The 22592-nt window shown below is 57.1% G+C and overlaps 6 protein-coding genes across 6 annotated transcripts; 1 reads left to right on the top strand and 5 right to left on the bottom strand.

Moving 5' to 3' along the window:
- Positions 1 to 134: 134 nt before the first annotated feature.
- Positions 135 to 924, bottom strand: CH63R_07034 (Thioredoxin; the record flags this gene model as incomplete). Its single annotated transcript, XM_018302009.1, has 3 exons — positions 135 to 293; positions 357 to 775; positions 849 to 924. 3 exons carry the CDS (start codon positions 922 to 924, stop codon positions 135 to 137), a joined length of 654 nt encoding a protein of 217 aa, XP_018156787.1.
- A 374-nt stretch (positions 925 to 1298) lies between these two features.
- On the top strand, positions 1299 to 2428 carry CH63R_07033 (Deoxyribose-phosphate aldolase; the record flags this gene model as incomplete). Its single annotated transcript, XM_018302008.1, has 3 exons — positions 1299 to 1322; positions 1382 to 1503; positions 1567 to 2428. The coding sequence occupies 3 exons, from the start codon at positions 1299 to 1301 to the stop codon at positions 2426 to 2428; spliced, it is 1008 nt and encodes a 335-aa protein (XP_018156786.1).
- Positions 2429 to 2890: 462 nt separating this feature from the next.
- Positions 2891 to 5494, bottom strand: CH63R_07032 (Glucan 1,3-beta-glucosidase; the record flags this gene model as incomplete). Its single annotated transcript, XM_018302007.1, has 4 exons — positions 2891 to 4560; positions 4651 to 4948; positions 5028 to 5163; positions 5223 to 5494. 4 exons carry the CDS (start codon positions 5492 to 5494, stop codon positions 2891 to 2893), a joined length of 2376 nt encoding a protein of 791 aa, XP_018156785.1.
- A 2526-nt stretch (positions 5495 to 8020) lies between these two features.
- On the bottom strand, positions 8021 to 9411 carry CH63R_07031 (Lipoyl synthase; the record flags this gene model as incomplete). The annotated part of the gene is made up of 2 exons (XM_018302006.1): positions 8021 to 8319; positions 8436 to 9411. The coding sequence occupies 2 exons, from the start codon at positions 9409 to 9411 to the stop codon at positions 8021 to 8023; spliced, it is 1275 nt and encodes a 424-aa protein (XP_018156784.1).
- Positions 9412 to 11118: 1707 nt separating this feature from the next.
- On the bottom strand, positions 11119 to 11439 carry CH63R_07030 (uncharacterized protein; the record flags this gene model as incomplete). Its single annotated transcript, XM_018302005.1, has 1 exon — positions 11119 to 11439. One exon carries the CDS (start codon positions 11437 to 11439, stop codon positions 11119 to 11121), a length of 321 nt encoding a protein of 106 aa, XP_018156783.1.
- Positions 11440 to 15880: 4441 nt separating this feature from the next.
- Positions 15881 to 16384, bottom strand: CH63R_07029 (uncharacterized protein; the record flags this gene model as incomplete). Its single annotated transcript, XM_018302004.1, has 1 exon — positions 15881 to 16384. The coding sequence occupies one exon, from the start codon at positions 16382 to 16384 to the stop codon at positions 15881 to 15883; it is 504 nt and encodes a 167-aa protein (XP_018156782.1).
- Positions 16385 to 22592: the final 6208 nt, after the last annotated feature.

Below are 22592 nucleotides of genomic sequence, written 5' to 3'. Positions count from 1 at the left end.
GGGCCACGATTACCCCCCGATCTGCTCTCAGACTGTCCACCGAAATGTGTGTGCCACGAATGCTACATTCTACACATGAAAAATTGAAGAAAAGAAGTCAAAAAACGCCTTGCGCCATAACCCGTGTCGTCGCACTATTCGTCACCTCCCAGGTCCGCCAATGTCTTGAAAGCCGGACCCTTCGGGGCCTGCCTCGTACCAGAGCCGGCGGCGCCCTTGGCAGGCTTGACCACGGGGGCGGGCGGATTCACGCGGTTGAACTGCGACATCTCGGCCGCCTTGTGGGGGTCAATCTACCAGTCCGTCAGCAAGCGATTCTTCTTGTCACCGGCGGCATCGCCCGTGGGCCCACGCACCGCAAATAGCGAGACGAGGTACAGCCCGATGAAGGTGATAATGTTGCTGAAGAAGTCGCGCAGCTGCCATTGCACGGGGCGCCGCAGGCTCGCACGCGCGGGCTTATCGCCGCCGAGGGTTCGGCCGGGGGTTGTGAAAGTGGCGGCGGAGCGGCCGCCCTTGTCCGGGAGCTTCAGGGCGTTCTGGATGGCCTGCGTCAGGGCGGGTGGGTTCGCGCCTTTGATGGTCTCGACGGCCTGGCCGCCGTGGAAGACGATGAAGGTGGGCATGGCGCTGACGCCGTGGGTGCGGGCGATGGTGGATTGGTTGTCGACGTTGATCTTGCAGAAGGCGACCTTGTTCGGCTTGGAGTGTTCTTTGGCGAGGCGTTCGAAGTGCGGCGCGATCATCTTGCAGGGACCGCACCAGTCGGCGTAGACTGAGAAACGGTGTTTGTCAGCGACATGTCGGATTCGCGCAGAAGAGAGGAGGGGCTTGATGGGTGAACTCACAGTCGGCAATGACAACATTGGTGCTGCTAAGGATGCCTTGCCATTGGCCGGCAGACTGGATGTTGACGAGACTCATGGTTTCGAGGACTGCGGTGGGATTCAGGGAAGTTCGTAGGCGCAGTGTCGTGGGGTTGAAGGGAAGATGGAATGAACAGCTAGGAGATGCGACGCAGTAGGTACCTAGCCGACGGGAGCGTGAAGTACGTACCGTCCGGGGGCGGCCTGGACCCAGCGGCAAGGTGGCGGAAGTCAAAAAAAGAAGGCGGCGTGACATGCCTCCGCGATTCTGCCGGATTTACCCCAGGATCCGCTGGGAAGTGGGGCACCGCTCAGAAACTTTTTGGGACGCGGCTAACATCTGAAGTCGGCAGCTTCTTGCAAGTATTCGCACCTTTACTACATCACCATTCCGCAGATTGAATCCCTCAAAAGTGTTCAATTATTTCCACAATGGCGTACGATCAAAGAGCAAAGGTTTGATTTTCCTCGTTACGCGCCTGAAGGCAACTCAAGCCATGCTGACAACAATACAGAGGAGAAAGACCGACGACGAAGGCTACGTCGACACAACGAGGATGTCGTCCAAGTTCCAACCCTACGAGGGCGGTAGAGCTTGGACAGTCTCAGTCGCGATTCCGAGCAGCATTCTCACAGAGTATGTTGAACACCTGACGACCCTTGCATGCAGAAGAAACCCCCCCGATTGACCCTCGTCCAGTGCCATAACAGCCGAGCGCCGCACTGCCGTCGCCGGCCGTATCGCCCGAGCCCTCGCCGTCTTCTCCGTCGACGAGATCGTCCTCTTCGACGACAGCCCCGTTGAGTCCCGTCCCAAGAACGTCGACACGAAGGCCTACACCGGCGACGTCGACGGCTGCCACTTCCTCGAGCACCTCCTCGGCTACCTCGAAGTGCCGCCCTTCATGCGCAAGATGCTCTTCCCGCTCCACGCGAACCTGCGCCTCGCCAACCAGCTTCCCGCGCTCGAGATGCCACACCACCCGAACCCTGCCGACTGGCTGCCGTACCGCGAGGGCGTCGCCAGCAAGGGGGTGCCCCAGGGCACCATGATCGACGTCGGGCTGAAGAACCATGTCCTGATCGAAGACGAGGTGCCCCCGAACACGCGCGTGACGCTGTCGTACCCGGACTACAACACCGACAAGGCGGAGGCATGCGATCCGTCGGCGCCGAGGGAAGAGGGCGGCTACTACTGGGGCTACCAGGTGCGGCGCGCCAACTCGCTGTCGTCGGTGTTCACCGAGTGCAAGTACGAGGGCGGCTACGACGTCAGCATCGGCACGTCGGAGCGCGGGCGCTCCCTCTCGGACGCGTTCCCCAGCGCGGCGCCCTTGGACTTCAAGCACCTGCTCATCGTGTTCGGCGGGCCTAGAGGCATCGAATACGCGGCGCTGAACGACAAGGAGCTCGAGGGCATGGAGATGACCCCGGCGAAGGCGAGGGAGCTGTTCGACCACTGGGTGGACGTGCTGCCTGGGCAGGGAAGCCGCACCATCCGGACGGACGAGGCCATCTGGGTGGCGCTTACGAGCCTGAGGAGGCTGTGGGTTGAGGTCTGAGAGTGTTTGGCAGAAAGGGGGCGATGTTGGGCCGGCATCCTGGCGGAGCATGATACCCATAATGGAAAAGTTTTGATTCAAGAACATGGTCCCCTGGAATGATGTCGTCTGTGCTCTCACTGAATTGAAACATGGCAGTTGGATCTTGGAGGGTGAATTAGGATGCACACCAGGGTAAGTTACTGCTTCACCTGCTAACGACGGGCGTACAAGTCCAGCTGGGCAGGCAGTAGGAAACAATTCTACGAGAAGCAGAAGACAGGACGACCCTGAACGAAGTCAACGTTTGCGCTACAAAAGAGCGCGCAACATCAAGAACATCCTCGCCTGGAACACAAACAACATTCATCATCGATGGGAACGTTCGGCAACACAAGAAAAGGTTCAATTATACTGGCTACGCTAACACTATTGCCAACTACTGCTACTTCTACTACTACAACCGCAAAACTCCACGAGAGCTCAGTGCTGATACAGCGCAATGCCCGCCGTGAACCCGGCGATGTTGTCCTTGTAAAAGGCCACGTCCGTTCCGTCCCGGGTGACCATGGCCCGCGTGCCGACGATCTGCAGGTTGTAGATGTTCACGTCGTCCGTCGCCGTGCAGTTGCCCGGCGCGTCCCGGACGTCGACGATCCTCTGCTGGCACCGCGCGCCGGCGCCGATCTGGCTGCACGACGTGTTGTAGTTGTTGAAGAAGGAGTAGTGCCCGGCCCCGAAGGCGACGACGTTGCGGCTGCTGATGATGCGCAGGCCCCACGCCATCGCGCACGTCGGCGCGCCCGGTCCCTTCCCCTGGCGGCCCCGGCAGTCGGCCTCGAAGTCCGGGTCGTGATACCCCTGGACGCGCGGGAAGGGGATCGTCGCGGGCGGGTTCGGCTGGTAGTACGGCGTCTCGGACTGCACCTGGCCCATGTAGACGTCGCGCGTCTTGAAGAGCTGGTACTGGTAGAGCGTGTGGTGCTCGCTGCCCGAGGCCGAGAGCCAGACGCGGCCGTTGGTGGACTCGACGAGCAGGCCGCGGCCGGCGTAGACGGTGACCTGCTTGTAGTCCGGGTCCTCGAGGTCGTGGTCGGCGATCCAGAGCCAGCAGTTCTCCATCCACACGTTGGAGCTCGCGCGCGTGAGGTGCATGCTCATCCATGCGGCGACGCAGTTGCCGTCGACCGTCTCGGCCGTGACGGTGGCGTTGGGCGTCGTCGGGCACTGCGCGAGCTGCTGCTGCGTGCCGGCGAACCCGCCGACGCGGACGTGGACGTCCCACATGCCCGACGGCTCGCCGCCGAGCGTGTTGAGGTTGTACTCGATCACCTTGGCGCCGGGCGCCGCGCCGCGCGTCGAGACGATCATGTCGGACCACTCGATGGAGCCGCATTGGCCGGGGATGGCGACCTTGACGACCGGGTGCGGCCGCGTAATGTCCTGGAACCGGGCGCCGCCGCCCATGATGATGGAGGCCAGCGCCTCGCCGACGATGCGCGCGCCGGGCGGGATGAAGACGGTGTCGGAGACGTAGTACGTGCCGGCGTCGACGAAGGCGACGAGGTAGGCCGACGGGTCGGCGGTAACGTAGTTGAAGAGGTTGTTGAGCGCCACCGTGTCGTCCGTTGTGCCATCGCCCTTGGCGCCGAAGGAGCGAGCCGAGATGAAGCAGCTCGCGGGGACGTCCTCGTAGTGCGGCTTGGAGCGCTCGTAGTACTTGGTGCCGTTAGTCGAGGAGGACGCCAGGAGCGCCGGGTAGACGGGGAAGTAGGAAGCGTCGCCGCCCGTGTAGTCCGTGGGGCCGGTGGGCGTGTAGACGTGGCCCATGGCGAAGCCATGGTTGAGGATGGTCCCCGAGGTTCCCGGGATGATGGTGTTGTTCTTGGGACCGATGAGGGCGGCGCCGACGTTGGAGAAGGCGACGTTCTCCAAGACCAGGGTGCCGGCCGTCGAGGGCACCTTGGCGCCCGGGTCGCGGCTCGTGCGGATGGCCGTCTTGACGTTGACGAACTGCGAGTCGATCAGGGTGATGGACGTGGTGCTGTTGTCCTGCATGCGGATGCCGGTGCCGCAGTTCTCGACGTAGATGCTCTTGTACGTCCAGCCCCAGTCCCACAGCTGGTTAATGGCTACCTGGGCGTTGAAGAAGCCTGGGGTTTCCTGATGTTAGCCCCCAGGTAAACCGACACAAAGAAGGGAATAAACAGGGTTTTTGGGGGGGGTAATTTGGTTCGACTTACGAGCGCCGCGAAGGGTGTACTGCTGGTTGCCAAAGTTGGCGCCGTACTGCCCTCCGTAAAAGTCCAGGTCGTTCAAAAGCCCGCCGGAGCCCTCCTCGATGAAGAGACCAACGTGCTTGCTGTCCGCGCCCTCGGCGAGGCGGAAGACACAGTTGGTGATGGAGGTGGCCTGAGACGACGGCCAGTGGATCGCAAGAGCCGACGCGGACGCCGGGATGTCGGTGGTGTCGAAGATGAGGTTGCGGACTTGTCTGAAGAAGACGTTGGTAGCACCCCATGCCAGGCCGTTTGCGCCGTACTTTGCGGGAACAAGATGGTCAGACTCTGGTTCAAGGGGGAGCCTCGATGAAGCCGTCTCCATTTAGTGAGGGACATACCTGGTTTCCGTCAAGAAGGCCGAGGGTGGTGTTGGTGGGAAAGTTGGCGGCGGCCTTGATCACGGGCCTGTCAGTCGGGTCGCCGATGATTTGAGTGTAAAAGAAGTCGATGATGGAGCCCGAGATGAGGTAGGTTCTGAACGTGCGGTGTAAGTCATTCCATAATCTGCTCATATGAACCCGGCAAAGACTCACCCAGGGGGGAAGTAGACGGTAGCCGGCGACGTCGTCTCGCCCTTGCACTTCCCCGGCTCGCATCTCTGGCCCGAGGAGATGGCCTCGTTGATGGCGGCCGTATCGTCCGTGACGCCGTCGCCCTTGGCACCGAAGTCCTTGACGTTGCGGAAGACTTTGTAGTTCGGGTCCGGGTGGTATGCCGAGATGCCCTGGTGATCGATGTCTTCCATCCAGTACGCGGCCTTGGCGAGGGTGGCTGCCGCGAGCCAGAACGCGGTTGCGACTCGCATTCTGACGGTTGGTGTGTGTGAGTGTGTGTGTGTGTGTGTGTGTGGGAGATAGAGAGATAACTAGTAACTACGGTATTGATTGACGAGTGATGCAAGAATTACAGGGAATGAGCGACTGTTTGGAGTGAGTGGACGAGTAAAGACGACTCGAAAAACGACTTGGAGAACGAGTGTGTCCGACCCCCTCGGTTGGCTAATAGAGCCTGCGGTGGGAAGAGGGTTGGGAGAGTCAAGAGAGAACGACTGAGCGAGGTGAAAAAGAGTAAGGAGTGGCACGATTCTAACGAGAATCTAGAACAAACATGGAAGAAATACGGTTCTTAGAAAAATGTACACATTGGACGGGCTCTGGCGGGAGAGGAACCTTGAGACCGGTGACGACGTACTTAACCTTGCATGGACAGAACTGCACCGTACCAAGTCGAACACCAGAAACGAGTGAGCAAAGGAGATTGGGGCAAGGTGACCCTTATGAGCTTTATTGACTTTGGCTGCATTACAGTTGGGCCAGGAAAAGACCGAGGAAGCAGTCCAGTAATCCGACCAATCTCCATGCGTATGAGAGAGAACAAACAAGGGATGTGATGGGAAAAGGGGAGGGGGAGGGATGGTAAGAATGGGTAAATCGAACTTAGACAAGCGTGTCTCGTCCGCTCTAGTCCAACGCTCCCAAGACCAATTACGCTCATCGTGATCTGCCTGTGTGACTATCTTCATGTCCTCCCTCCCTCATTCCCCGCGCGCTGCACTTTATCTTGGCCCCCCTTCCCCCTCTCAAAGCGGGACAGATACATACGATACGATGCTATATGCTGGCTGTTGCGATGTCACGCAGGATGGAAATGAGGTGCAGCCGAGAATGCAGACAACACGAACGACGCCGAGAACGCCGGGGAAGCCGGCAACGCAACCCTTCTCCAAGCTTTTCTCGTTCCACCATACCGTCAAAATTGGTCTGGCCATGTGGGCTAGCGATGCTACGCAACACCCGAGGAGCAGGACGTACGTTTGGCGGGGGTATGCCTGGGCAAAAACAACTGCGAAAGCAGCTCGCGTCTGGAATCGCGGCACATCTTGGCCGTTCAGGTACGAGACTGACCTCGTGCGTTTCGTTGTGCTAGGCCCGGACGGGATAGTCTGGGCGTAGGAAATGGATGAATTGAGAGGGGGAAATGAGGGATGCCTCGCACCCGCAGCAAACCTGCAGGACTAGGACTACGGACTCGTTTTTTTTTCAATTTTTTTTTTCATCTGCGGGCCATCGTCCGGGGAGTTAGCACCAAACACAAAACGCTGATGGGGAACGAGGGAATCCAGTATACAGTAGAAACTTGTCTCGCCCCGAAGGGAGCAGCGTTGGTAGTTGTTTGTTCCCATCATTTTGCATTGTGCTCTCGTTCTGGCTCGTTGATTCCGTTTCGGCAATCTTTCGTAGAATCCCGACTTACACGCTGACCTTGCCAGGGCAAAGAGACGGATGCAAGGACTGTGGGTGACGGCCAAACAGGAAAACAAGCTTTTCCAAAGCGTAGGTGATGGAGGACGATAATCCCCAGCTCACGGCAGCGGCCCGGCTGGGCCAAGCGTCGCCTTACTCCGTCCATATCCGTCGAACCCTCTCCCCTTGACCATTTCGAGCGGAGAGGGGTTACATCGTCAACAGACCGACGGCGCAACTCCGGACTCAACTCGCAGCCCGCCCCTTGACCCTCGACATCTGGAGGGGAAGCTCAGCTGGGGAAGGGCCAAGGACAGACAGGCATGTCGGCCGCGTAGGCTCCCATTCCGAAGCGCAATTTTCCCAAATGGAGCGAACTGTCGCTAATAATATTTCCCATGGAAGAAGCCGAAGGGGAAGAGAGTGATTGTGTATTTTTTTTTGTGTATTTTTGTATGTTTACGTGTGTGAGTATGTGTGTGAATGAACCTTGGTCGCGAGTGACGCGCTCCTGGCACGCGGGGAAATTGGCAGCTAAGCCCTTGATGCCCCTCCTCCGATACTCATGTCATCGCCCTTGGGTCCAGACACGGACCGCTTTGGACGGATTAGGTTGTGATTGACAGGTACGAGAGACATGCCCCCCATCCCACTAGCATTCCAGGTTAAGTCAGCATCGCACCGACATGGGGAGGCGCGTGGTTGAAGTCTTTTACTTCATGTTCTTCTTCTTCTTCTTGTGTGGCCGTTGTTGAACGCCACTTTGTTGTGTGTGTTTATCATATGCTTAGAAGTGTGTGGATGACACGGCTGAGATACAACTCAGGAGGGAGATGGAAAGAGTTGCGTGTAGATGCTGGGGAAGATGGCGATGCTCATGATGAATGAAAGTCCCGACCTTCCCGAAAGAAAAAAAAAAGTGAAAAAAGAAATGGAAAAAAAGGGGAAAAAAAGAAGAACGCCAACCATGCCATCTAACCCACCCCTTTCTACCCTTCGCCCATTATTCCCCTTCCGTAGCAATTGTACACACACTCAACACACTCCCACAGTCGCCCACGGTCGCTGTCTGTCGACTGTCCGCACGCTTATAACGTCTTGAAGCCCTCCTCCAGCGCGACCGTCTGGCCGAGCTGCTTGCTCCCCGCCATGGCCGCCTTCTCGCCCGCCCTCTTGCGCAGCACGTTCTCGATGAAGGCCTCGCCCGCCTTGTAGCTGCTGCGTACGAGCGGCCCGCTGGCGCAGTACAGGAAGCCCATGTCCAGCGCGCGCTGCTTCCACATCTCGAACTCGTCCGGCGTCACGTACTTCTCGACCTTGAGGTGCCTCTTCGTCGGCCGCATGTACTGCCCGAACGTAACGACATCGACGTTGGCCTGGCGAAGTTCTGTTTTATCCCTTGATGTCAGCATATCTCGTCCCTTGATAGTATGGATAGTTTCGTCGAAAAAAGGGATAGGGAGGCATTTGTCAAATCTTGCGAGGAATTAAAGGGGTGCTTACGCCTCAGTGCATCCATGATCTCCTCCTCCTGCTCGCCCAGGCCCAGCATCAGGCTCGTCTTGGTAATCATCTCGGGTTTCACCTCCTTGACGTGCGCCAGCACCTTTGTGCTCTGCCGGAACGTCGCCCGGCGGTCCCGCACGTACGGCGTCAACGCCTCGACCGTCTCGACGTTGTGCGCGTACACGTCGAGCCCGCTCTCGGCCACGATGCGCACCATGTCCAGGTCGCCCATGAAGTCGCCAGTCAGCGCCTCGACCAGCAGGCTCGGCTTCTTGGCCTTGATCTTGCTGATGGTCTCGGCGAAGTGCCGCGCGCCGCCGTCGGCCAGGTCGTCGCGGTCGACCGACGTCAGCACGACGTAGCCCAAGCCCCACCGCGCCAGCGCCTCGGCCGTGTGCTCCGGCTCGTGCGGGTCCAGCGGCGCCGGCGCGCGGTTTGTCTTGACACTGCAGAACCGGCAGCCGCGCGTGCACGTGTCACCCATAAGCATGATGGTCGCCGTCGCTGCGCTCTTGGACGACCCGCCCCAACACTCCGAGATGTTGGGGCACTTGGCCTCCTCGCACACCGTGTGCAGGCCCAGGCCGCGCAGGTCCTTCTTGATGGCTTTGTAGTTCTCGTTGCCTGCGGGGATCGGCGTCTTGAGCCACTCGGGCAGCCTCGTGATGGTCTTCTTCTTGCCCGTCGGGCCCGTCACCTCGACGGTACGGATCTCGTACGCCTCGGCGTCGGTGAGGGTGCCCTTTGCTGCGGCGGCGCCGCCGCCGCCGATGAAGTCGTCCAGCGAGGCGACCGTCTTGTCTTTGAAGTACGTCGGCCGGCGCGCGACGGATTTCGGGGGCTGTGATGACGCCTCGGATGTTGTGCCGAGCGTGGGAGGGACGGTGGCGAAAGCTCGGGAGCGAGCCGACGAGGCAAGGGCGCGTCGGAGGGGCGCCTGGACGCGCGCGAGGGGCGCCATGGACGATGACATTGTGTTCGATCTGTCGTCTGGTCTGTGATTGTCCTCCTCAAAGGTTCGCGTTGAGTGCAGCAACCGGCAGTGCTGGTGAGGCTGCTTGTCGAGAAGCTGGTTGATTGATGATGTTGGATGCTGCGGCAAGCTGTGATGGGGCAGAAAAAAGGCCCCAAGAAAATATGACTAGCGGAAATCAGGCCCCCTGCAGCTACTGTGCTCTGCTGTGTTGTGCTCTGTTAGGCCCCGGCACCCGGATTGAATCGGCATTACTGCATGTTTCAAGTGGGGCCGTGTGGCTTTATCAGCCAATAAGATAAGGGTAACTATCTGACAGCGGCAATGCTGATCAAGGAAGCCTATTAGAACCTCGCCCAACGGCGCCGCTGGGGGTTTTCCGCCCCAACGGAATCGAGGGGCCCGGCCGCTGTCTTTCTCGCCTCCCTGTTCTTTCCAATCAAGACACTGGTATTGACAATGGTCGGTGCATGGGTTTAGAGAACCAGACGTCGGCTTCCGCACTATCTGTTTTGCTTTCACTTTGCAGGCGATGATAGACGCAAGATCATGTGGAGCAGAGCATTGAGCTCGCATCAACCACTTCATTCAGCTAAACCACTCAAGCCCCCCGTCTCGTGTCCATAAAACTCCTCCCAATGGCCTCCAAGCCCCCCTCGCAAGGCAAGGTCGTTATGAACCAAGCCACAATTCAACATAAAATGAATAACAAGTCATCGTTTCGAATATCAAAGCAAAATCCATCATATCCTCTCGCCGGTCGAAGCGTCGGACAAAGCAAGTAAGTAGCTGAAGCCCAGGGTGTCCCCAAGACGGAGAACCCTACGACAACCGTTCGTGCTGTCCGTCCGCGTTGCCGGTAGACATACAATAATAGGGGTATCAACAACTCGAAGAGAATGTGAAACTTTTGTTCCAACACGAAAACTCCGGTAAATCCCTCAATCGCCCATCCCGATCATGTCCGTCCGACATGTTCCCCTGTGAGGAAGACGCGGCGGAAGATCTCATAAAATCATTTCCAGCCAGCAAGCACACCTGCAACACCGTCATTGCCGGACATCGGGAAAGTGAGCCGCTGGCAAGCCTAGCAGATTTCCCCGGTGAGACGGTTTCATCCCATCTCAAACCCAGTACATCATCCCGCAACTTCGGATGACGCATGGGCTTGGAGATGAATCAAGCATGGACTAGGCCAATGACGTGTAGAGGGCAAGTCGACTCCGCATTCCATGCGACCCTTGTGCTGCTGGGGAAGAATCGAAACATTAAACGTCGAGTTGACAACCATCCGCCATCCTCAAGTGAGATACGGCGGACATGCGGTGTCGGATTGAAGAAAAAGAAAAGGGTAAAGAATGTTTGATCGCTGTCAAATGGCCCTAGTGACAAGCGTCTTTGGGTTCCTTTCCTGCAGGCAGGCGATGCAAGCATCGCACGTGGGGTTGTCGAAGAGGAAAAAGGTAATGGTGGGGACGTCAACTGAAGTCGTTTCCAATCTTTACGGTCGTTCGGGTCGTAAAATTGGGCGGCGTCGAGCCAGTGTCCGGGGGCGGTGACATAAGAAGCGAAGAGAGGTTACATCAAACGGGCTCGAAATGACCGTCAACAAGTGTTTGACATCATGTCTTGGACCACGTCGCAATCGTTCGATCAGCCTTTCTTCACGTTCCCTCGCTTCCTCCAGGCGCATCGAATGATGCGGCTTTACAAAAGGACGGCAGCGATCATGCCGGCAACACCGGCAAAGGCGAGGTTGCCCGCGTTCAGGGCGGCGCCGGCGTTAGGCTTCGTCGTGGCCGCGGCTGTCGCAGAGGCTGTCGCAGAGACAGCAGCAGATCCCGTGGGCTTGAACGTCGCCGTGCTGTTACCACTGCCGTAGGTCATGGTCGTGGTGTGAGCGCGCGACAGGGTGATCGTCTTGGTCTGGGTAGCCGTGGAAGTGATGGTCGTTGTGCTGGCGTCGGTCGAGCTCTGTGCCAATGCCAAGACGGGCAGAAAAGCGGCGAGAATTGTCGTGACTTTCATGATGTCCGAGGATGCTGTTGAAAGAATGGGTCGAGTTGAGAACTGAATTGCAAGCTTTCGAAGCCTGTTTAGGTCTCGAGTAGTCAAATGGTGCCAGTATGGGTTTGTCCGCCGACGTGATGAAAAAGGCCGTTTCCTGCCGTGCAAGGTTTATATATGCTGCAATGATGTCTTTCAAAATTGAAAGTTAATAGACCAAGCTGGTGAATGTTTCCCCTCAAGGTAGAACGACTCGACCAGGCAGTATATATGCGTTGGCGTTAAAGACTGTGATTGCTTGCTGGGTGGATCTGAGCGAGCTTGCTCGTGTATTGACGCGGTTACGGTCACGGTTGCTGTAAGCGTGAGGCGCGGGTTTGGTCTGCGACGAGGCGGCGTCTGTTCGCGGATAGAAATAGGAATGAGCGTGAGTCCGAATGCTTGCTTCGGCGAGTAGTTCAGTTTGGCTGGTGTTTGTTTCGAGACTGTGCGCGAAGGAGGAAAGACTTTGCCAACGAAGTCTGTGGGTGATGGGTATTTCGGGGGGGGGGGAGTAGTGTGAATAAGAGAGTTGCTGGGGAGGGGATCCGGACAGGCGAGAAGTGGGAAAAGACGTGGGTTTTGGATGTGGGGAGAGACGGCGGAGACCAGGCGAATAAGGGCAACTGCCAACCAGCGCGCAGATGAAATGAGCGACGATGAGGTGCCTGGGGCCGGGGGGGGGGGGGGGGGGGGGGGGATGAGGGGAGTCAGAGGGAAGGAGTGCGACTTGCAACGAGGAAGGAAAGACGACGATGATGGAGGCGCCGACAGGGAAGGGGCCGCACACCCCAAAAAGTGAATGCCAAGCCCGGTCCTGGTCTAACAGGAGCCAAACGACGTTGGCCGTGGTTTGTGGCCTGTGGGACAGAACCTGGAAGGCAAGAGCAAAATGGTGGAGGCGCTCGGCCCTACCTTCCCATTCCCTGACTCTCATCCTCTGGACCCCCTCCAGATGGTCCCGGAGAAGAAGAAGTGAGACTTAGGAGCAACGGGAAAGGGAAGCCCACCGTCACTCGGCCGACAACGTATCGCGAGGTAGATGCAAGGTACCCGTGTCGAGGTTTCTACCCAGACCCTGTCGGCCATGCAGGCGTTGCGGTGGCTAGCCCATTCGAGAAGTCGAGGCTCTGGGTCTGCGTAAGGGGTACTTCGGCCAGCGCGCAAAACCATGGCACAGCGCACGTACCATCGACATTGATGCAGGCAGGGATCCCGATCTTCGTGGGAAATTAAGGCGCAAAAGCACAGCATTGCGTTCGCTGGCCGCTTACCACAGTTTGTCCTGTGGTGCTCGGCTTGGCTTATTGAATAGGTATCCGCGTACGGAAACAGTAGGTGGCGCGCATTCACCACTTGCGCAAACAAGCCTCATCGCGCCAGCAACCAAAAAAGATCGACAACGAGCCCGTCTGGTCGAAGGCTGTTTGCTGCTTTGCCTGAAGCAGTGACAGCGCTTTATTTGGAAATCCCAAGAAGCCAGAAGCTCAGCACGCTCCATCGGCGTACCAGCAATAGAAGCAGAAGCCGAAAAAAGAAGCAGCGCTTGAACTGACAACAAGCGGCGCCTCGGTATAGCACCATTCTTTTCTCCCTTCTTGCCTGAATGAAAGCATCCATCCATAGCTCTTGTGTTCCCGCCGAATGGGAAGCTAAGACGGAAAGATGACTCTGTGCCGGGACGGTTCGTGAGACACCAACGGTCAAATTTCTCTTGGGCTACCTGGAGCCGGGGGTGGAATGGCAAAGAAAGGCATTGTCGCGCCCATTCATGAAAGGTGGTGGACTTGGCGGACGAATGAATGGTGGCGACATTATCGACGGGCGAAATGGCACAATTTGCACCTCCTCACCTGGTCCACGTCCACCGGCCGAGGAGATGAATGTTCTCACATCAATGGGAGATTGTGTGACTGGGACAGGTGGCACGCGAGAAAAATCGTGAAATGCCTCCAACCCGATGCAGAAGCATTGTGGGTGGGCATTCATAAAAGGTTGAATTGCATAATTTCCCCGAACTATCGGTAATTGGCTGAAAAGGGGACACTAGCAAGCCAGATCCCCACCAGATTGCCAGCTTGTTCCTGCGTTGGTAGCAATCTGTTCCTGACGCTAAGCCTTGGATGGACGGTGAGCTCGCGTGCGCGCTGAGTGGCCAGACGGCTAAGGTTCGCTGGCAGCCAGGCCTGAGTGCCGCCAGCCTAGCCTAACCAACTGCCCTATAAGTACAATTGACTGGCGACCTGAGAACTATGCTGTTTGTCGGTGCGGCATTTTAGGTTGGGAAGCAAGGAGCTGATCAACGAGTATCGGAAAGAAACAGGGAAGAGGCTGCGACCGACGACAGCTGGCCAGGGAAGGCCCAGCTTCTAGTGCTCGGGCTCCTTCCTAAAACTCGACTGTCAAATCTTAGGGTTCCCTCCCTCTTTCCCAGAACGTTCATCCGCGCAGCTGGCTGCTCTTCTCTTCGGGAATTGGCATCGTCCCCTCGTCCTTATTCCCCGTTCAGATCACTTGCGGAGAAGCGTCATCTAGTGTCGATTCTTTCCTGCTCTTGACACCCGAGGGCCGAAAGCCAGAAAACCAGCTAGCTTTGCATTTCACGGCGCATCTCACCTGCGCCTGGACACAGCACAGCACGCTATTTAGTGAGTCCCTGACGCTTTCGTTGCACACCAGCGACGACAATCGACAGGGACAAGGACAAACAGGCGCCCCGACGCTTCGTCCGAACGGCATGACCTGGATGAGCACGGCGCGCCTCGAGAGCCCTCGTCTCATGTGTCTCAATCTCATCTCTCACATCGTGATCATTGTCATCCGAACTCTCCTCCGTCACTTGCTTCACTGGCGCTCCTCCAACTTTGGGGGGACGGGCGGCTGCAATCAATCGCGAATCCTCGGATGAAACCCGAAATCTCTCCACCGTCGGTTCCACTTTACCCGGAGGAGCCTGAGCCGATGGAGATCACGCCGGAGATCATAGGATTTTTGAGGGCTTGACATATACCAGCATTGCTGTGAAGCCCCTTGTCGCCGTGAGTATTGACTGGGTTCTCCCCACCCGACGCTTGATGTCTTTCTCTCCAGGGCGTCTTTTGGCCCGAGCTCGCATTCTCGCTCCCACTTCGCGCATTGCTCGCGAGTCACATCCTCTCCGCCGCCACCTCTCCTGCCCCTTATACGTCGCAAGGCCTATCGAGCATCGACAGGCCTCTGTCGCAGCCGGGGCATCGTGATCCCTCGTCTGTGCCACCAGCTCGTCACCAGCGTCGACAGAAACTGCTCGTTCTACCCGCTCAGCCCGTATACGTTGCGTCCCGATGCTTCCCTGCCACATCGTGAAACTCGACACTGTGTATCGACGGTGGGGTACTGTCGGTGGGTAGCCAGGCGCTTATGGTCTGCTCGTTGGCAAGCCGTGAGCAAACCGAAGGCTGCCTCAGCTGAACACACTACACATAGCCTGGGCCTGCACCGAGAGGCCTGTCCCGACCCACGACCCACGGCCCACGACCCACGACCGACACACCCGCCAACGCAGCAAGCGACGAAAAGATACTTGCAGATACCACGAAAGCGCCCTCTCTGCCTGCCGCGAACGGATCGGATACCTTGGGTCTTACGCGATTCCTGATATACAAGTGTCGGTCTGCAGCTCGCCGTCAGCCCATACCGCATCCACCATCCGTCCGGCTGAACCAGGGCCTTCAGTCCCTCCGAGGGATTCGGCAGGTCGATTTATGCAGCTTGGAAAACTTTTCAAGCAACCTTCCTTCTTGAATTGGTGCCTGGGCCCTTCTGGGCGAGTAGATGGGGGCGAGAGAGAAAAGTCGGCTCGTTGCACGCCATCGAGTACAAGAATGAGACGTTACAATAGACTTAGACACCACAGAACAACGTTTTTTCCAGGTGGGCCGAACGAAGATCAACAGTTCATTGGGCATTGCCAGCGCATTTGCTGGTCTCACTCACTCACCCACTCATTCTCTCATATTCTCTTTCCTGCTTCACGGCGAACGGACGGTTCACTTGAGCTGCCCCCCGCGTTGCATGTTTGATAAACCATGAATGCAAATAAACATGAAGCAGTGGTCATCTCTTGGGTCTTCTCCCTGCAGCTCGTAAAATGTCTCGGGCTCATCATCCAAAGACCACATGAAGCAGACTGCAGCAGCATCCATCCCTCGGCTCTTAACTGCACTGTTGCTCATGGCGCGTAACGACAACGCACGCACAATGTCGTGCAGCATGACCATTTTTAGCCCTCAGCTTTGGGTTGACAAGGAAACGGTTCCCTTCGACCTCACCATGGCAGAATTTAGGAGTGAAAACAAAGCAGTCATGCTTCGGAATCCGACGTGATTTGTAGCCAACCAAAGTCTGCTTCTGTCTGGCCGGGGGATGGTACCGCAAATCCCTATCATTTACCTGGTGCGAAGCGATTTTCGGAGCCCCGCCCCCGTCCTTCCGACCCTTGGAGACGATTGTTCCAGGGGCCAGCGCCGAAATCTTCGTCGTCGTCGTCGTCGTCGTCATCGCCTTCCACGGCATGGCTATCCAGACAATCTGTGGGCCGTGCTACGAGTATGGTCTCTAGAAAGATTCGGTGGCCGGTCAAGGCGGTGTTAGCTGCCTGCAGCACATCGTCTGGAATGCCGGGCTCAGGTGGTGATGACGTCTGTGAGGGCGCAAGAAAGGGAACATCGGACGTCCTCAGGTCCTGATAGAATCGCATCGTGGGCTCTTGGCGGTGTCCGATCTTGACATGCGACGAAACGACTTGTTGCTTTCCATAACATGAAACGGAGCGCCATGGGACGACTCGTCTGAGCGCAAACTTGGGCCGAAAACTCTGGGGACAAGGCGAAAAGCATGGGCTCGCGCCAGGCCCTGCATCGTTCAAGGGCAGCGCAGGAGGAAGCATCAGTGCGTCGCAGGCCTAGACGACGCGATACCACCGTTTCCAGCAACAAGGAGGCCGGGACCGAAACATTCTGTGCATCGCCGACACGTTGTTGATCTGCCCGAGGGGTTCGACTCGGTCGTGCTGGAAGGAAGCCGGCACCTTTGCTCCCTGGTGTGTTTTCTTTCTGTCCACTATAGTGTCGCATCGGTGATGAACTATCGGTTGGTAAAGTCCAAGGCGCCTTCATGTTATGTACGTTGACACCGACATCGGAGCAATGTTCTAATCCGCAGGGAGCTGTCTGCCTACGCCGTGGTCACTGCGTTCACATCGTCGAGTGACGTCCATAACCACCGGCGCAAGTTGACGCGTGTCATGCGGTAATCGAGGGCAACATATGCTGGAGTAATCCCAGCGGCAGTTGGCGTGGTTCGTGCCGAGACATCAACACCACAGCGCATTGCCATGTCGAGAAGAATGACGGATACTGGTCTAAGTTTCCACTCAACAACGGGCTTTCCCTCCGTGCCGGGAAGCGGCCTCGGGTGAGGATCCGGACCCGCACCAAAAGATTGTCAGTCTCCTCACTATCGGAGAACAGCAACCCACCTCAATAGCCTCGGTTATCACCGGTCTATTAGTCTAGTTGGTTAGGACGTCGGATTCTGATCTTGGAATTTCCGTAGGCCCAGGTTCGAATCCTGGATGGACCTCACTTTTTGCAGATGTTCGTTCGCTTGATCGGTCGATGATTGCGTTTTTGTTTGCTACTTACAACTTGTTCTTGATTTACAACCAGCCTTTACGGGAAATGACACCAGAATCAACCGTTAGTTCGGACTTATTTAAATGTCTTAGGTTTTTTTTCGCTAGTTTTACCAATGGCCAATGGTCCTGACTAAGCCTGTTTCTTAATTCAATATCGAGAATAGACATTGACAACTAATACTGCTTAGGTACGCTAGAAGTTTGGCATCTTGTCTCGTTAGTTCTCGCGCTAAGTAACATATACTATAATAGGTAAAATGGGCATCCGACTGCAGTAAAGTACATTAGGACTTGCATTGTAGCCTGGTAGGACTATGCATCTATTGGTGTTGAATTGGAGGGTAACGCACACGAAGGGCGCCACGAAGGGCGTCGGAGATAGGACTTATCGGCCAGCATAACCGGCCGCTCGGCGGCAACGAAGGGCCTGCCACAGGCTTCGTCCCGGGCAGTGGGCTTCGTGGTGGCCTTAGGCGCCTAAGAAAGGGGCTGCCAAAGGCCTAGTCGGGCGGCAGGGTGCAGCTGCAGCACACAAGAATAGTTACACACTACACACACTTAATATACGCACAATTGACCCATCACGGTTACCCTTGCCAATCTGACAATTAAGAGTCTCATACGCCTATACACCGACAGTAACGAGCACCGCAAAGCTATTCACAAGTGCCTATAACGCTAGGATGAGCAATGATACCACTAAAACGGTCCTCAACGCGACCACCGATTGGGTCCTCTGGTTCGACCAGCTGAAGACGAAAGCAAAGGCCTATAAGCTCTGGGCCGCAATTGACCCATCGATTGCTACGCGCCAAACGCACGAGACGCTTGAGAAATACCTTGAAGAGCCTATAAAGCCTTCTCCAAGCGACCACCCGCGGGTTATAACGCGCCCGGCGGGGTCAACGCGCTCGGCAACGGTCACCCCGACGGCCTCGGAGCTAGGCACCCTGTTGCCGCACACCGACAACGATACGCCGCGGGCGCACGGAATGGAGGATCTCTCACCCTCCGACCTTGCCCTATACCGTGCCCGACGAGCAGAATATAACGAAGAGCTTAGAGCGCAAGAAAAGCGCCTTCAACGATACTGTGACCTTCAAGAATGGATTCGCCAGACGGTATCCATCGACTTGAAGCTTCACTGCTGTACCTCAGATAAGGAAGTCGATCAATGGATAAAGGCCCTTGAGGCCCGCGTCGGCATACGCCCTTTCGAACGCAGAAACAACGCGCAAGTCGCGTACGATGCCGTATTAACGGCGCCCACGAGAAAACCCCTCAACAACCGACGAGACGTCGAAGACTGGATCACGAAGTGGGAAAGGGCGCTCCATGAAGCCTCTGCGAGCGGCCTGCCGCAGGCCCAGACGTCAAGCCTTTGGTTCACGCCTTTCACAACGGCCTTCGCGAGATCATATATCTCAAGTTGGGTATACGTATACCACGAAACCCACGTCCGCGAAGCCGAAAGGGACGCCCTTACGCCAGGGAGCGTTTTAGCCGACGTCAGACGCTTCCTTCAGACCGCAGACGACGCAGAGCCTATAAGAAAGGCCGCGCGAGGCGCCTTTGGCCCAACCAACCTCGGCAACAATGCCTCCCAAGAAGAACGTGGCAACAACAATAGGGCCCGCGGCGGCAGAGGCCGTGGCCGCGGAGGCCGTTGGCAAAGCCAACCGCCAAGGGATTTCAGTGTGCCAACTGAAGCCTCAACCTCGTCGTCGTCGCCAATGACCTCACGTGAGGCAAGCGTACACGCCAAGCGCGAAAGGTCGAGCACGAGCGCCACTGAGATACCCTTTGCCAAGCGCACCAACGGCTGCCAACTGTGCCTTGGCCCATGGCACCAAATAGACGAGTGTTTCTACGCGCTCCCTCACCTGCGAAGGGATGGCAAGCCACTCAACCGAACGACTCAAGCCCTTATCGATGAGCGCGTCCGAAACGACCCAGAACTCGCGGAGCGCCTGAGGCAGGTGAGACAAGCAGCTAACCTACCTAACTGACTGTATGGTAGCTGCCGAGGGAAGCTATCTCCAGCGTCCTTTCACACTGCCTACAATCAATACCACCTTGCAGGATCAGCCATACTAGACTCAGGCTCTACAGTACACGTTTTCAATAGTCCTTTATGGTTCAAGACGCTGAGAGCCGCGCCCCATGGAGACTTCCTATGGGCTGGCGCGCAGCAATTGCCTATCGAAGCGTATGGGACCGCGGAGATCAACCTAAAGGCACGTAGCAACAGCGTTACGAAGCTCACCCTGTTCGAAGTGGCCCTTTGCCCTGGGTTGGCCGCGAACCTCGTATCCTTCAAGAAGCTCAGGCAACGAGGACTTTGGTGGGATAACAGCCCAGGAAATAACTGCCTTCGAAGGGCAGACAGGTCCTTCGTTGCGTACGTTGACGAAATCCACGACCAACAAGTGCTCGACCATCGGCCTTTCGGCTCGGAGGCCGCGCTTGCGGCAGCTGTGCCGTTGCCGGCTGCTCGGTTAGACGAAGCACCTCCTACGCGCAGGAGACACGCATACACAACGGCCACGCGCCGGAAGCCTATTCTTGGCGACCTTATTACTTGGCACAAGCGCCTTGGGCACCCAGGCCCAGAAGCGCTCAAAAGGATCGTCAACGCAGCCCGTGGAGTACGCCTTCAAGGTGTTGAAGGTCAACAGATCACCACGGTGGACTGCGACGCCTGCGCTCAAGGCAAAGCCCATCGAATGATCCGTCGAAGCCCACGAGAGTCAGCTGCTCAAGCGCAGCCTGGCGATCGCTTGGCCATCGACTTTCACGACCTCGAAATAGGCTACGCAGGGTATAAGTCTTGCATGCTGTTTTCTGACCGAGGCAGTGGCCTTACTTGGGACTTTTACCTACGCCAAAGGACCACAGACGTCCTGCTCACGACAATCACAGACTTCCTTGCGCTCCTTGACACCCAATACGACTGCCGCGTAAAGGTCATCGAGACGGATAACGAACTTCTTCGCCACCATGAAATCGTCGCGAGCCTCGAAGCACGCGGTATACGCCTTGAGGCGAGCGCTCCGAATACCCAAGCGCAAAACGGCGCTGCAGAGCGCATTGCTGCTGTTATAAAGCGAAAAGCCCGCAGTATGGCAATTGACGCAAGCCTTCCAGACGTACTCTGGCCTGAAATATACACTGCAGCCACTTACCTTTATAACCGCACACCGCAGGCAGCCCGCGGCTGGAAGACTCCATACCAGCTGTGGCATGAGCACTTCTGGATTGAGGAAAAGGCTCCCTACGCAAGGCCCGACCTTTCACACCTTCGAATATACGGTTGCAAAGCATACGCGCTTACTGCAGATACCCAGCTTCACAAACAGCGCAGGCAAAGGCTTGCCCCACGTGCTTGGATAGGTTACCTCGTTGGCTACAGCTCCAGCAACTCCTTTCGCATATGGAACCCTCTTCGTGGTGAAGTATTCACAACGCGCGACGTCGTCTTCAACGAAGGCGCCGTTTTCAATGGCGATCTCAAAGGCCTTGCTGAAAGCGTGCGAGAATTAGATCTCAACGAAATACAGCAGACTATTGACCGCCTTGTGCGCGAAGGAGCGCGCGAGACAAGCTTTACGCACACGGCTGACGAAGAAGCAGACGAGATTACAGAGCACGCCGAGCGAGCTGGGGGGGCGGCCCACGGCAGCCCTGCCCTTCACGGCCGTGAAGTCGAAAGGACCTCTGGCCTTCACGACCGTATAGTCGAAAGGCCCTCAGAGGTCCACGGCCGTGAAGACCGGAGGTCTGAAGGCCCACGAGAAGGCCGCCCTGACGGGCCCTCCGGGCCGGCACCGCACACCGAAGCAAGATTCCAACTGATAACCCCGCCGGCGACGCCGCCGAGAGCGTCTTTCTTCACTGCGCTTACAACTGCGCTAGGCGTGAGGGGGCGAGAAAGGGGATCTCATCTGCCCATAGACGGCAGTAATACCATTCCTACACAAAAGACGTGGCCGAAGCCGTTACGCGAGTCCTTCAAGGCTGCGTTTCTGGCGGGACGCACGCACCAAAAACACAAGACCACGCAACGATTGATGGATGGCACTTGTACGCTGCTGAAGCGGGCTGGCCACCCGAACCCAGCGGCAAGTGTAGATCAACCCGTGATTGAATGCTTTAACAGCACGGCGGACGATCTAAAAGCGCATGAGACAGGGCTCCAACAGCTCGCAGTCGCGTGGCCTTCGGGCCGGAAGCAGTTAAAGGCAGACAGTAAGGGGCTTCCTACGCGCTCCGCTGAGCATGCTCGCAGGCGTAGTAACGACGCAAGAACCGTCACTGAAGCAGCCACTTCGCGTGGCACCCACTGGAAAGACTTGCCCCCTCTTCCCACATCACACAATCAGCTGGCAACTCACCCGCTTGAAAGCGCCTTTCGAGATGCTGAAAGGAGTCACCTACAAGGTCACGAGCTCTCGCGATCTTGGCGAGAGGTCTCCAAAGCGTCCGCGCGCGGCAACCAGATTCTTGGTTGCCATTGGGTATACACATACAAGCTTGACAAGCACGGCCGCCTCACGAAGGTGAAGGCAAGGCTCGTGATACGTGGAGACCAACAGGCGAAAGACGCGCGAGATACGTACGCCGCAACGCTTGCAGGTATGTCATTCCGAATACTGATGGCTTTGGCCGCCCGATTCAACCTCGAGCTGCTGCAATACGACGCAGTGAATGCGTTTGTGCACGCAGATATCGATGAGGAGGTATATATGGAGATGCCTCCAGGATACCGCAAACAAGGCGTAGTCCTACGCTTACAGAAAGCCCTCTACGGTCTGCGTCGGTCACCTCTGCTGTGGCAAAGGCACCTGGAAAGTGGGCTGTTGGCGCAAGGCTTTCAACGCGTTGCAGGCGAAGACTGCTGCTGGCAAAAGGGCCAGGTCACATTCTTCTTCTATGTTGACGACTGCGTATTGGCGTTTCCGAAGGCCCATGAGCCTGCGGCAATGGCCGAGATACGTGCCCTTCAAGGCAAATACCACCTTGAAGGCGGCGAAAAACTTCAATGGTTTTTAGGCCTTGAGATCCTTCGCGACCGCGCGACACGGAGACTCTGGCTCTCACAGGCGGTATACGCCGAGAAGTGTAAGAAACTGCTTCCCACGCGCGCTGACGTGTTAGACGACGATTCTCATAAGCACACTCCGATGGCAAAGGAGGAGTTGCTGCCGCGTGAAGGCAACGCGCAACCCAGCGAAATCAACCGTTATCAACGCAAAGTTGGGACGATCCTATACGCCGCTGTGATGACGCGGCCGGACGTCGCTTTCGCAGCCAGCAGGCTCGCGAGATTCAATCAAAACCCAAGCGAAGTCCACCAGAAGGCCGCTGACAGAGTCCTTCGATACCTATACAAAACGCGATACCTCTGCCTTTGCTTCGGCGCCGCCCCAGGCAGCGCGAATGACGCCCTTGAGGTGGC

Source organism: Colletotrichum higginsianum, chromosome 5, assembly GCF_001672515.1.
Source record: "Colletotrichum higginsianum IMI 349063 chromosome 5, whole genome shotgun sequence".
In the NCBI taxonomy this organism is placed as follows: Eukaryota; Fungi; Ascomycota; class Sordariomycetes; order Glomerellales; family Glomerellaceae; genus Colletotrichum; species Colletotrichum higginsianum.
This window is presented reverse-complemented; position numbering and strand designations above follow the sequence as displayed.